Source organism: Chiloscyllium punctatum, chromosome 28 (genome assembly GCF_047496795.1).
Source record: "Chiloscyllium punctatum isolate Juve2018m chromosome 28, sChiPun1.3, whole genome shotgun sequence".
In the NCBI taxonomy this organism is placed as follows: domain Eukaryota; kingdom Metazoa; phylum Chordata; class Chondrichthyes; order Orectolobiformes; family Hemiscylliidae; genus Chiloscyllium; species Chiloscyllium punctatum.
Window position 1 is genome coordinate 498 of NC_092766.1, and position 13,518 is coordinate 14,015.

Here is a 13,518-nt window from a genome sequence, read left to right on the forward strand (position 1 = left end):
AGAGAGAGAGACATGGGTCAATATTCAACAAGGATGTTTCCGCATCCTGCTGTCTACCCCCGCTGACAGACCTCAGCACTTCCACAGACCATTCAAAGTGAACTTACGGAGAAGAAATGGGTGGGGGTGGGGGTGGGGGTGGGGTGGGGGTGGGGGTGGGGGTGGGGGTGGGGAGTTTGGAAGAAGAGAAGGGGAAGAGGACACAGGGAGGGAAAGATGAGGGAAGGGAAGAGGGAATGCAGATGGGAGAAGATCATAAGGTATCAGAGCTGAATTAGACCACTTGGTTCATCAAGTCTGCTCCACCATTCGCTATGTTCTCAACCCCATGCTCCAGTCCTCTACCCATACCTAATCAAGAACATATCTATCTCTATCTGAAATACACTTATTGACTTGGCCTCCAGAGAATTCTGCAGCTGGGGGGGGGGGGGGAGGAGGGGGGGGAGGAGGGGAGGGGGGGGGAGGAGGGGGTCCACAGAGTCACGGGGGGCGGAGTGGGGCGGGGCGGAGTGGGGCGGGGCGGAGTGGGGCGGGGCGGGGCGGGGCGGAGTGGGGCGGAGTGGGGCGGGGCGGGGGCGGGGCGCGAGTGGGGCGGCGGGGCAGGGCACGAAGTGCGAGTGGAGTGGGGGGCGGGGGCGGGGGCGGGGGCGGGGGCGGGAGTGGGGGCGGGGGTGGGGGCGGGGGCGGGGGTGGGGCGGGGGCGGGGGTGGGGGTGGGGGCAGGGGCGGAGCGGGGGGGCGGGGCGGAGCGGGGAGGCGGAGCGGGGAGGGAGCGGAGCGGGGGCGGGGGCGGGAGCGGAGCGGAGCGGAGCGGGGCGGGGGCGGGGCGGGGGCGGGGCGGGGCGGGGGCGGGGCCGGGGTAGTGACAGGGAACGGAAGGGAGTCTAGCGGCTGGAGGATGTGAGTTTTAACAACACTCTCCCTCCTCGTCCCTCCCCCTCTCCCTCAGTATCCTCCACCTCTCCTTCCCCCTTCCCCCCACTCACCTCCGTTGGCCTCCCCCTTGTCAGATTCGGGGCCCAGGCCGATCTCGGCGTACGAGGGGTCCTGGCCGATCCCCGTCGACGCCATCTCCACGTAGCTGCTCTCGGAGGGTTTGGCTGCGAGCGAGGGCAGGTCTCGGATGGTGGCGTACGGATTCTCGCCGCTGCTCAGCGACCCGCTGCTGGACCGGCCCACCGAGCTCTTGAGGTAATCTGCGGCGAAGACAGACGGAGAGCTCGACGGTCAGAGCGCGAGAGGGAGGGGAACGGGCACCGCATGCGCGCGGGATGGGGGCGGGAAGGGACAGCGCATGCGCCAGCCTCAGGGACATGCGGAACAATCGGAAGGGCGGGTCAGTGCATGCGCAAAAGTCAGGGACTCGCGAGGCGGGGGAAGATAACGGTCAGGGCGCGCACGAGGGATGGGGGAAGGGGAGGCGGTTAATATATGCGTGCGCGAGGCGACAGAGGGAACGGTCAGGGTAGTGCGCGCGCGCGGTTGGGAGGGGGACTGGCAAGAACACCAGAGAGAGTCAGGGGAGCGCAAAGGAGGGGGAAGGTCAGGGCATGCGCGCGGGAGGCCGGCTCATGCGCGAGCGATGGGGGACAGGTAAAGGCGGCGCGCGCGGTGACGGGAGGGCCAGGCATGCGCGGGGAGGGGACGGGTCAGGGCATGCGCGAGAGAAGGGGAGGGTCAAGGCATACGCGAGGTGGGGGGGGGGTGTGTCAGGGCAAATGAGGGAGGATAGGGTCTGGATGTGCGCATGGGAGCGGGAGGGTCAGGGCATGCGTGGTGGGGGTAAAGGCGCGCGCGTGGCTTGGGGAGCGGGGGAGGTCAGGACACGTGATAGGAAGGGGCAGAGTCAAAATGTGTGAGGGGACAGGGTCAGGGCTGTGGGGGGTTGGTCAGGAGAGCCTGTGGGGGTCGGGGGAGGGACGGGTCAGGGCTGTGGGGGTCGGTCAGGAGAGCCTGTGGGGGTCGGGGAGGGACGGGTCAGGGCGGTGGGGGTGGGGGAGGGGAGGGGACAGGTCAGAGGGGTGGGGGAGGGACAGGTCAGGTCAGGGCTGTGGGGTCGGGGAGAGTCGGGTCAGGGCTGTGGGGTCGGGGAGGGACGGGTCAGGGCTGTGGGGGTTGGGGAAGGACAGCCTGTGGGGAGGGACAGGACAGGGCGGTGGGGGTGGGGGAGGGACAGGTCAGGGCGGGGGCGGTGGCGGTGGGGGTGGGGGAGGGACAGGTCAGGTCAGGTCAGGGCTGTGGGGGTCAGGGAGAGTCAGGTCAGGGCTGTGGGGGTCGGGGAAGGACAGGTCAGGTCAGGGCTGTGGGGGTTGGGACGGGTCAGGGCAGCCTGTGGGGGTCGGGGAGGGTCAGGGATGCACAAAGCACAACGGTCAACACCACAAGGAGTTTCGACGGTCATGGCTGTGGGGAAGTGGGTTCAAGAGACATGGATGCAACGGAGGTAACGGAGGTAACGGGGGGGGGGGGTGAAGTCAAGGTCTGGGGCAGTAAAGTCAGGCGTGTCGGGGGGGTCAAGGGTCAGGGTTGCGAGGTTATCAAGGGTCGACAGCGCAAGTGGATCAGGGGTTGCCGGGTTGGGGAAGGTTGGTGGATCGAGGCTACAAGGGAGGGGGTCAGGGCCATGAAGGAGAGTGGACAAGGGTCAGGGATGAAAGCAGGGTCAAGGATCACGAATGCGATCAGGTGAAGGCCCGCAAGTGCCAGGTGTGTCGAGGGTCAAGGGTGACTCTGTGTGAGTTCAGCCGGACACTAGAGTCCTGCCCCTGGAGAATGGGATGTGGTGTTTGCCCCCGAATGGGTTAACTTCCTTTCGGGGTTGGACAGTTCTGAAGAAGCTCACTGGGTTGATATCTGGGATCAAGGGAATCGGGGAGAGGTCAAGCAGGTTGGGCCCTATCCCATTGGAATTTGAAAGAATGATCCTGGGGGGGCTGCAGGATAGGGTGAGAGGGAATCGAGAACTGGAAAGGGAGAAGCGCTTTCAGAATAAGGGTCTGTCCATATTGAAGGCAGAGATGAGGAAAAGGTTCTTCTCTCAGAGGGTCGTGAGTCTTTGAAATTCTTTTGCACAGACAGTTGTGGGGGCTGGGTCGCTGAATACATTCAAGAGTTCAAAGGATTTCTGATCGAGGGAGGGGGAGGCAAGACTGGAAACTGCAACTTGATGAGATGAATGGCTCGCGGAGTCGATTGGCCACCCTCGATCTTTCCCAGTCCTGGCAGCAATGGGGCAAGAGATGATGTGGAAGCGCGGGTACGGGCAGTTGGATGGACAGGTTCTCGGGAGGGAGGGACGACTGAGGGTTGCAAGGGAGAGGAGCACAGGTGAACAAAGCGTACCTGTGTTATAGTATTTAGCCAGACTGTTGCTGTAGCTGTAACTTCTGTCCATGCCACAGGCACCTGCAATACAGAGAGATGGATGTGAGTACAAGTTGGGAGGGAACAGAGAGAGGAAGGTACAGGATACAGGGAATGAGAGAGAGAATAGAACAGAGTATCAGAGTCAAAATCCCTGAACACTTCTTAAACTGAAAGTAAGGCTCTCTCAACACTGTCGCCCATCAGATATTCCAAGGACAGGGGCAGCACTGGGTTAAATACAGAAAAAAGCTCCCTTTACGCTGACCCCACCATCAAACACTCCCAGGATAGGGCGCCATGGGGTTAGATACGGTGAAGTAAAAAAGGTGTGTTGGAGTTTCCATCATGACTTTGATGTCTCCATTTTAAAGGAGAGATAGGGATGTATTTGCCCATCTCATCATCCCCACTTTGCCTGCATCATCTTCACTCAGTCTTGGGTAGGATATGGGCAAGGTTTGTCATTCATTGCCCCCCCCCCCCCCCCCACTCCCATCCCTAATTGCCTGTCAAACCAAGCATCTTGCTCAGGGGTCATTTCAGAGGGTAGTTGGGAATCAGTCCCCATCGCTGTGTGATGGAGATGGTGAGGGGGTTTGGGTCTGGAGTCTCTTGTAGGCCCAGACCAGGTAAGATTTCCTTCCCCCATCAGTAACCCCAATGACGGTCATCATGGTCACCAATACCCCAGAATGGTTTTTGCCCTCTTTGTCAAACCGTCCCTACCCCTTCGCCCCATCTCCAAATTGCAATGGCCGTCAAGTTGTTCAATGATCAAACTGGAAGGTGACACCACTATAGTGGGTCAGCCCCGAGTGTGTAGCACGTTCCCAAGGGGCTGCATGGCCTCCTGCTGCCCTTACCGAAGTCCTTGTGTTTGGGGCTATGTTTCCAGTCAGCTGGCAAGGTGGCGTTGGTCTCCAGGTGCCCAGCTCCCATATGGTCCCTCTCCTCATTCATCTTCTTAGCAAAGAGTTGGTTGTTGGTGGTCTGTCCAAAGAGAGAAAGAGAGAGAGGTGGGAAATTCAAAGCTCTGAGCCATTTATTCCGTGGACCGAGGGGTTGAGGAATCATGGGTCGGGGTTCCGATGAATGTCACAGAAATCCCCACAATGAAAATAGAAGCCATTCAGCCCATCGAGTCTGCAGCAACCCTCTGAAATACATCCCATCCAGACGAACCCTGTATTTCCCACGGCCAATCCACCCTAACATGTACATCCCTGGGGCACTATGGGACAATTTAACATGGCCAATCCACCCTAACCTGCACATCCCTGGGGCACTATGGGACAATTTAGCATGGCCAATCCACCCTAACCTGCACATCCCTGGGCACTGTGGGACAATTTAGCATGGCCAATCCACCCTAACCTGCACATCCCTGGGCACTACGGGACAATTTGGCATGGCCAATCCACCCTAACCTGTACATCCCTGGGCACTACGGGACAATTTAGCATGGCCAATCCACCCTAACCTGCACATCCCTGGGCACTATGGGACAATTTAGCATAGCCAATCCACCCTAACCTGCACATCCCTGGGCACTATGGGACAATTTAGCATGGCCAATCCACCCTAACCTGCACATCCCTGGGCACTATGGGACAATTTAGCATGGCCAATCCACCCTAACCTGCACATCCCTGGGCACTATGGGACAATTTCCCATAGCCAATCCACCCTAACCTGCACACCTTTGGACTGAGGGAGGAAGCTGGACCACGCTGAGGAAACCTACGCAGACACGGAGAGAATGTGTGAACTTCACAGTCTGTCGCCCCGAGGCTGGAATCAAAGCTGTGTTCCTAGCGCCATGAAGCAGCAGCGCGAACCACTGAGCTGCCCAGTGTGCCATCGCAATATGAACAGGGTGAACTGAACTTGGGAAGATTACTTCAAGCGCATTTGATCTCACACTAGCTGAGTATAAACACTCAACCCCATCACCCCAGTTCAGCCAGGAGGGACGTGGGAAGAGGGAGAGGTGACAGTACCTCCTGCTTCTTTTACCTTGGCTCGTGCTAGGGCCAAACTTTCAAAGAGGTTCCTTTTGACTAATGGCTGCCATGGTGTTTGAGCATGGGTCCTGTCAGAGAGGGGGATGGGGTTTTATCAGACCCCTGACCCAAGGGTGTGCCCACCCAAACGCTTGCCAGTCCATCCACACCCAGGACCGTGGATTCTCGCTACCCGCCCACCCAGCACCTTTCCTGCAGCACCCCCAAAGTTGCAATGCCCAAGGTGTGGATGAATCAGGATCCCGGTCCTAAAGTCTTACCTTGATGGAGCTGGTCCTGTCGTGGTTGTTGGGGAGCTGCGGCACAGGTGGGGGACTCGGTCGATACTGGGAAAGCGTGTGATAGCTGGGGTTGGCGTAATAATGGACATAGCTGTGTGGCACGTCTGGGGGCAGAGAGAGGTCAAGAAAGGGGTTAGAATTCTCAAAAGGGATGTACACACTCAAACACAGTCACTCTTAGTCTCTCACTCACACCGTCTCTCTCTCTCTCACACACACATACGCACCCACTATATTTACAGGGTCAGAGGCTGAGAATACTGCAGTGAGTAACTCCTCTCCTGACGACCCCCTCTTTCCCCCACACTCCCCCAAACCCTGTCCCACCATGGACAAGGCACAAGTCAGGAGCGTGAGGGAATACTCCCAACTTGCTCTGGATGGGAGCAGCTCCGACAACACTCGAGAAGCTACCCCCCCACCCCCTGCTCGATTGGCACCACACCCACAAACACCCCCTCCCTCCTGACACTCAATCGTAGCAGTGTGAACCGTCTAGAAGACCCACTGCAGCGAAGCTCCTGAGAGAGCAACTTCCAAACCTGTTAGCTCTATCCCCTGGAAGGGGGCAAGGGTGGCAGATACATAGGGAATGCCAGTCCCTTGATAGTTCCCCTCCAAGCCCCTCACATGGTCCAAACGTGGAAATATATCGGCCGTTCCCTTGGGTTCAGAATCCTGCAACTTCCTCCCTAATGGCACTGTGCAGGGAGTCCCTGCAACATTTCGAGTGGGGGACTGCAGAATTTCAAAATGACAGCTCATCCCCACTTTGCTTCTGTCTAATTTTATTTTCTTTGGGTGGATCTGTGAGGTCCACATTCAGAACTAGATGTCAATGTATCAGCACAGACACCCAGCTCAGAGGGGAATGCATTAACTCCTGTCCTGGGAGTGTTTGATGAGGCAACAATGTAGTCAGAAAGCATCCGAGGACCGGGAGAATCGATGTTTCCTGAAGAAGGGCTTATGCCTGAAACGTCAATTCTCCTGCTCCTCGGATAATGCCTGGCCTGCTGTATTTTTCCAGCACCACGTTTTTCAACTCTGGTCTCCAGCATCTGCGGTCCTCACTTTCTCCTCCGCGACAATGTAGTCAGAACTTTACTCTGTATCTAACCCTGTGCTGCCCCTGTCTGGCGATAGGGGGAGGGGGACCAGTGTAGAAAGAGCTTTACTCTGTACCTAATCCATGTTCTCCCTGTCCTGGGAGTGTTTGACAGGGGGGCACTGTAAAGAGAGCTTTACTCTGTATCTAAGACCGTGCTGTCCCTGTCCTGAGAATGTTTGTAAAGGGACAGTGTAGAGGGAGCTTTACTCTGGAACTGAATGGGGATAGATACAGACCTCGAAGTGTTTGATGCGGGACAGTGTAGAGGGAACTTTACTCTGTGTCTAACCCTGTCCTGTCCCTGTCCCGGCACTGAGCCCAGGGTTTTTCATCACCAGGTATGCCCTCCCCACCTACCACGGCCCCCCCCACCCCCCTCACCTGGCACTGCGTATTCCCCGTTGGAGACGCTGGTAGCTGGGGTGTAGGTCACGGCGGGTATCTGGTTGCTTTTGCCCCTGTACTTGTACCGGAAGCAGATGAAGGCTGCAAGCAGGATGACTAGCACAGAGAGAAGGACAATGATGCCTGTAATCGCCCCAAGTGAACCCCCATCCACAGTGGGAGCTGGGGAAATTCCTGTCGATCCGTTCCCTGCAGTCGAAAGAGCAGCAATAACAACAGAGCAATTGGCACTGGCTCTCAGCCCCTTTTGCCACACCTCGGGTACATCTCTTACTGGCTGTCTGAGGTGCTACCAATGTTTGAGATGGGGCACGGTTTTATTTACTACAGACTGAAAATATCTTAGCAAGCATCAAAACGTCTGCTCTCCTGTTTCCAGTCACCACTGTGGTCCAGGCTCTCAATCAAGCACTGTTGTGTAGATCAGTTACCAGACCGTCCCCGTACCAACGAGGCAGGTTTTCCATCAGGTAAGGTGTTGGCTGAAGGACTGAACTGGCTCGTGGACAAAGGGGCACCTTTCCTGACCCCTCTCTCACACTTGGCCTCAGCGCTGACCCTCCAACCACGGCCTCTGCCTCGGTGCTGACCCTCCGACAGTGCCCGCTTCCTCAGCCCTGACCCTCCGACAGTGCCAGCTCCCTCAGCCCTGACTGTCTGACAGTGCCAGCTTCCTCAGCCCTGACCCTTCAACAGTGCCTGCTCCCTCAGTGTTGTTGCTGTGTAGAGTGCCAGTTGGATTAGAGTACCGGGGTCTCTGTTGTGAAGAGCTGGGGCCTCCGAGACCAGTGCATGCCTGGGATTGTGGGACGAGGCCTTGGGTTCTATTTTAGCAGTGTGAGTGGGGAGTGCTGCGCCACTGAGACTTCCTGCTGTACCTGAGCAGCTTCCCGTCACATGGTCACATGTGCTGTTATCAGGACACTCGCAGGACCTGAGGCAGTCATAGCCGAAGGTTTTGGTGGGACACTCTGCGTGGGGAAATGGGGCACATTAACACTTCCTGACCAGTTGTAGGTGCTGCCCTGATTCCGCCCGCTCATCGCCCAGAAACCCCTTCGCCCCACAATTCTCACACTTACCCCGAGGCTGGGCAATGCTTCCCCAATAACCCTCTGCCCCTACTCCTTCACTGTAACTCCTCTCCGACTGACAATTCCACCTTCAGCTGTGATCGTTGAGTATCCCTCTGGGGCAGAAGATCATGGCTGTTCGGCCCATCACAAACTCAATACCAACAGCGCCCATCTCAGCATCTTCAGCTCCTGCATTCCCCACCTCTGGACAGATCTCAAGAAGGCAATTGAGAGGTGACTAAATAGAGACATATCAGATAATCAGAGGGTTCGATAGGATGGACGTTGAGAGCCTTTTTCCTCGGATGGCAATGGCTAGCACGAGGTGACATAGCGTTAAGTTGAGGGGTGATATAGGAGAGATGTCAGAGATAGTTTCTTTACTCAGAAGTCGTAGGGGCGTGGAACACAGTGTCTGCAACAGTAGTAGACTCACCAACTTTAAGGGCATTTAAATGGTCATTGGATAGGCATATGGACAGGAATGGAATCGTGTAGGTTAGATGGGCTTCGGATTGGTTCCAAAGGTTGGTGCAAAATCAAGGATCGGTACTGCACTGTAATGTTCTATGTTAGATGAAATCTCTCTGCCCCAGATTCAACGACAGGACACCCACCCCCATGCTCAACTCTTTTGAGGGGGTATTCGAAGAGGGGGTGATGAGAATTCCAAAACTTCCCCCGCCAACCCCACCACTTAGATGTCGGATTGTGACATTTCTCCTTATCTCTTTCTGAAATAACAGCACCTCTCCAACCCAGTGTTGTCGATAGCCCAGTCCCAAGGTTTGGGGTGTTGGACAGGGTGGGGTGGGCCACATCCGAACATTGATCCCTATTGAACCCCCTCGCTGATCACATCCGTCGCCATCAGAACGCATGTCCCATCAAACCCCTGCCCCCCCTTTCCCCCCCAATTTCCTCAGGCTCCTGATCCAACCAGACCCCTTTTTCCACTAGCCCCTGCCCCCTCGCCCCCCCGCCGTACATATCCTTCCCAAAACACCGAGGAACAGGAGAAAGAAACCTGCACTGTATTCCAGACATAACCTTGCCATTACCCAGCCATTAAGACTTCAGCACAGTTGCCTGCCCCTAACTGAGACTAAACTCCCTCAAAGTGGGTGGGTCTCCTTTGTAGACAGGCTGGGAGAACACAGCAGGCCAGGCAGCATCAGGAGGTGGAGAAGGTGACGTTTCAGGTGTAACCCTTCTTCAGGATTGAGGGTGGGTGCGGGGGGAGCTGCGAATAAAGGGAGTGGACGAAGCAGGGTGGTGAAGTGGGGATAGGCAAAGACAGGCAGAAGGTCCGACCTGGTTGGTCAATGGAAGGAATAGATCCAGTTAGTGGCAGGGAGGAGTGGAAGGGGCTGGGATGGGCGTCAGGGGTATGGGGAGGGAGGTTATTTGGAATCAAAGAACTCACATGTTGAGTTCTGCGGGCTGTGGGCTGCCCAGGTGCAAGGTGAAGTGTTGTGTCTCCAAGTTTTCGGTGTGGCTCATTACGGCGATAGAGGAGACCAAGGATGGTCATATTGAGAGGGAGGGAGGGGGAAGGGGAATTGAAATGGGCGGCAACTGGGGAGCCCGGTCGTCCCCTGTGGGCCTGGCTGCGATGCTTGGTGAACCGTTGCCTAAGTTTAGATTAGACTCTCTACAGTATGGAAACAGGCCATTTGGCCCAACAAGTCCACACCGACCCTCCAAAGAGTAACCCACCCAGATCCATTCCCCTACCCAAAGTTTACCCTGACTAATGTACCTAACACAATGGGACAATTTAGCATGGCCAATTCATCCTAATCTGCACATATAGTCATAGAGATGTACCCTTCAGTCCAACCAGTCCATGTCCCAGATATCCCAACCCAATCTAGTCCCACCTGCCAGAACCCATATCCCTCCAAACCCTTCCTATTCATATACCCATGCAGATGCTGTTTAAATGTTGTCATTGTACCAGCCTCCACCACTTCCTCTGGCAGCTCATTCCATGCACGTACCACCCTCTGTGTGAAAGAGTTGCCCCATGGGTCTCTTTTATATCTTTCCCCTCTCACCCTAAACCTATGCCCCTCTAGTTCTGGACACCCCCACACCAGGGAAAAGACTTTGTCTATTCACCCTATCCATGCCCCTCATGATTTTATAAACCTCGACAAGGTCACCCCTCAGCCTCCGATGCCCCAGGGAACACAGCCCCAGCCTATTCAACCTCTCCACATAACTCAAATCTTCTAACCCTGGCAATGTTCTTGTAAATCTTTTCTGAACATTATGGATTGTGGGAGGAAACCTACACAGACACAGGGAGAATGTGCAAACTCCATGCAAACAGTCGCCCAAGGCTGGAATCGAACCCGGGTCATTGGCGCTGTGAGGCAGTGGTGCTAATCACTGAGCCACTGTGCCCTAAGGTATTTACATTCGGTCTCCCCGGTGCAGAGAAGATCACATCGGGAGTACCAGATGCAGCACACCAGGTTGGAGGGGAACTTCTGTCTGAGACACCCACCCTTATGTCTGGATGGTCTCTGCCAACATCACCGCGCCCCGCCTCCCCACCCCTGCCAACACGGCAACTCATGCACTCCAGGGATCCAGCCTCGGCAGGTTACTCACTCTGAGCGCAGTAGGTGCCAGTCCAACCCTGGGCACACTGGCAGCTGCCCGTCGATGGGAGACAGGTCCCCCCATTCTCGCAGGCACACCGGTGAATACAGTCAGGGCCCCAGGAGCCAGGTGGGCAGGCTGTGGGAGGGGGTTGTAGAGGAAAAGACAAAGCGTTTTCACAAAGACAGCATTTCTTTGCGCTAAAGCAGAGTGCCAACTTGTGTCATCCCTCACTTATTGCTTTCTTTGAGTAGTGTTCCCAGTCCAGAGTTGGGGCCATTTGGCCCCTCCGATCCATACTGGGGATCCTGCTCCACACCAACCACGCCCCCCACCAACACACACTCCTTTTTATCTCCACCAACAAACCCCATCCCGCTATTCCTCTCTCCCTCTGTCTGTTTAACCATCTTTCCTCCTTCAATGAATCTCCTCTATTCACCCTCACCACTCCCCATAGGAGCAAGTCCCCCATTCCCTCTCCCCACACTCCTCGTGGGAATGAGACCCCATTCTCCCCCCACTCCCCGTGGGAGCGAGTCCCCCATTCTCCCCCCACTCCCCGTGGGAGCGAGTCCCCCATTCTCCCCCCACTCCCCGTGGGAGCGAGTCCCCCATTCTCCCCCCACTCCCCGTGGGAGCGAGTCCCCCATTCTCCCCCCACTCCCCATGGGAGCGAATCCCCCATTTCCCCCCCTCCACTCCCCGTGGGAGGGAGTCCCCCATTCACCCCCCACTCCCTATGGGAGCGAGTTTCCCCCTTCTCTCCTCCACTCCCCGTGGGAGCGAGACCCCATTTCCCCCCCCCCCAACTCTCCGTGGGAGCGAGTCCCCCATTCCCACCCCCCACTCCCCATGGGAGCGAGTCCCCCATTCTCCCTCCCCATGCTCCCCTGAGAGTGGGACTGCATTGCCTCCACCCACCACTCACCATGGGAGCAAGACCCCACTATTTCTCCCCCTCATTCGGAGCAAATTACCCATCTCCCTGTGGTGAAGTACTGTGGATGAATGACTGAAAATTTGATCAAAGAGGGAGTTGGAGGGTCAGCATTGAGGGTGCAGGCACGGTTGGAGGGTCAGTGCTGAGGGAGTGGGCACTGTCGGGGGGTCAGTGCTGAGGGAGTGGGTGCTGTCAGAGGGTCAGTGCTGAGGGAGTGGGCACTGTCGGAGGGTCAGGTCATGCTCCTGATTTACACTGCTCCGAGCTGTTCTGCTGCGCTTTGCTGTCTCACCGTCACCACGGTGACAGCGGCCATGATCTTGTCTCTGCAGTTACTCACAGTGTCCACAGCTTGGACCCATGTACCCCGGGGGGCACAGACAGGTACCGGTCTCCGGGTGGCAGTGGGGAACCCCGTTCAGGCAGCGACACCACAAGGCACAGTTCTGGCCCCAGCGGCCTGGGTCACAAGTCCGATCACAACGGCGACCTGTACGTCCCAAAACAGAAACACACCACAATGGGGCTCCATGTTAAGGTCACACTCTAACTTCACACCGTCCCCCAACCCCTGGGCCATCTCATCTGACAGTAAACCAAGATTAATTCTCTTATTTGTGCTTTTAACAATCCAATTCCTACACTTGGCACTTCAGGTGGCCACGAGATCGGAGCGAGTGCAAATCTCCTACCAATCTGCATTTTTGGGTTGATCGCTGCTACCAAGGCTCCCCAATTAGTGCATATCCCAACACACACTCACAGGGGAGTTGCTTCCTAAACTCAGCCAGGCTAAAGGATAGTCTGAGATAGGTGACTGTATTGTGAGATACGCCATGGCTGATCAGCATCGGGCTGGTCCCTAGCTATTGGGCTTGCGATCCACTCACCCACTCCGTCCACCCCATTTGCAGGTGCCTTCCTGATATAAACCTCACTTAGCCACTGATCCACCCCCAGTCTGTCCCCTTTCTCTATCACACTGTTTCCCCACTGACCCCACCCACCCACCCACATTGCAGTCAGCCTCTCGGTGTGCCAAATGTACCTGGTGTCACTCCAGCCCGCGCCCAGAGTTGCTCCCTCCCTTGGTGCCCTACCTGTCCATCCTGGGGCACAGTGACACTTCCCTGTGCTAGGGTGGCACCACAGTGCCTGTTCACAGTCACAGTACCCACTGCAGTCCTGTCCATACCGATGTTCCTGGTGAGATAGAGGAATGTTAACACAAAGGGATCACTGTGTGTGTATCCAGACAGGACAATCTGCCTTTCAACATAGCTATCCAATTCCCTTCCTGGTGTATCCACTCCTTATATCCCACTGTCCCCAGTCTGTCGCCTCTCTATATCCCACTGTTCCCCCATTCTGTCCCCTCTCTATATTCCCCCATTCCCCAGTCTGTCCCCTCTCTATATCCCCCCATTCCCCAGTCTGTCCCCTCTTGATATCCCCCTGTTCCCCAGTCTGTCCCCTCTTTATATCACACTGTTCCCCAGTCTGTCCCCTCTCTGTATATCCCACTCTTCCCCGAGAGTTTGTCCCCTCTCGAAAGCCCACTGTTCCCCTGAGTCTTACCCCTCTCTTTATCCCACTGTTCCCCCGGAGTCTTTCCCCTCTCTATATCCCATTGTCTCTTCTCTATATCCCTCTGTTCCCCTGGAGTCTGTCCCCTCTCTATATCCCACTGTCTCTTC

General features: G+C 56.5%; 1 protein-coding gene across 1 annotated transcript in view; it reads right to left on the reverse strand.

Annotated features, from left to right (window-relative positions):
* Nucleotides 1–961: 961 nt before the first annotated feature.
* LOC140453870 (uncharacterized) overlaps nucleotides 962–13,518 on the reverse strand; it is a gene marked incomplete at its 3' end in the record, with an annotated part of 89,668 nt that continues 77,111 nt past the window's right edge. The window contains exons 15-22 of the mRNA XM_072548730.1: nucleotides 12,922–13,024; nucleotides 12,162–12,311; nucleotides 10,888–11,016; nucleotides 7,166–7,378; nucleotides 5,653–5,777; nucleotides 4,232–4,358; nucleotides 3,345–3,407; nucleotides 962–1,198 (exon numbers count right to left, since the gene is read on the reverse strand). Coding sequence (XP_072404831.1) covers nucleotides 962–1,198; nucleotides 3,345–3,407; nucleotides 4,232–4,358; nucleotides 5,653–5,777; nucleotides 7,166–7,378; nucleotides 10,888–11,016; nucleotides 12,162–12,311; nucleotides 12,922–13,024 — 1,147 coding nt within the window. The remainder of the gene's footprint in view (nucleotides 1,199–3,344; nucleotides 3,408–4,231; nucleotides 4,359–5,652; nucleotides 5,778–7,165; nucleotides 7,379–10,887; nucleotides 11,017–12,161; nucleotides 12,312–12,921; nucleotides 13,025–13,518) is intronic.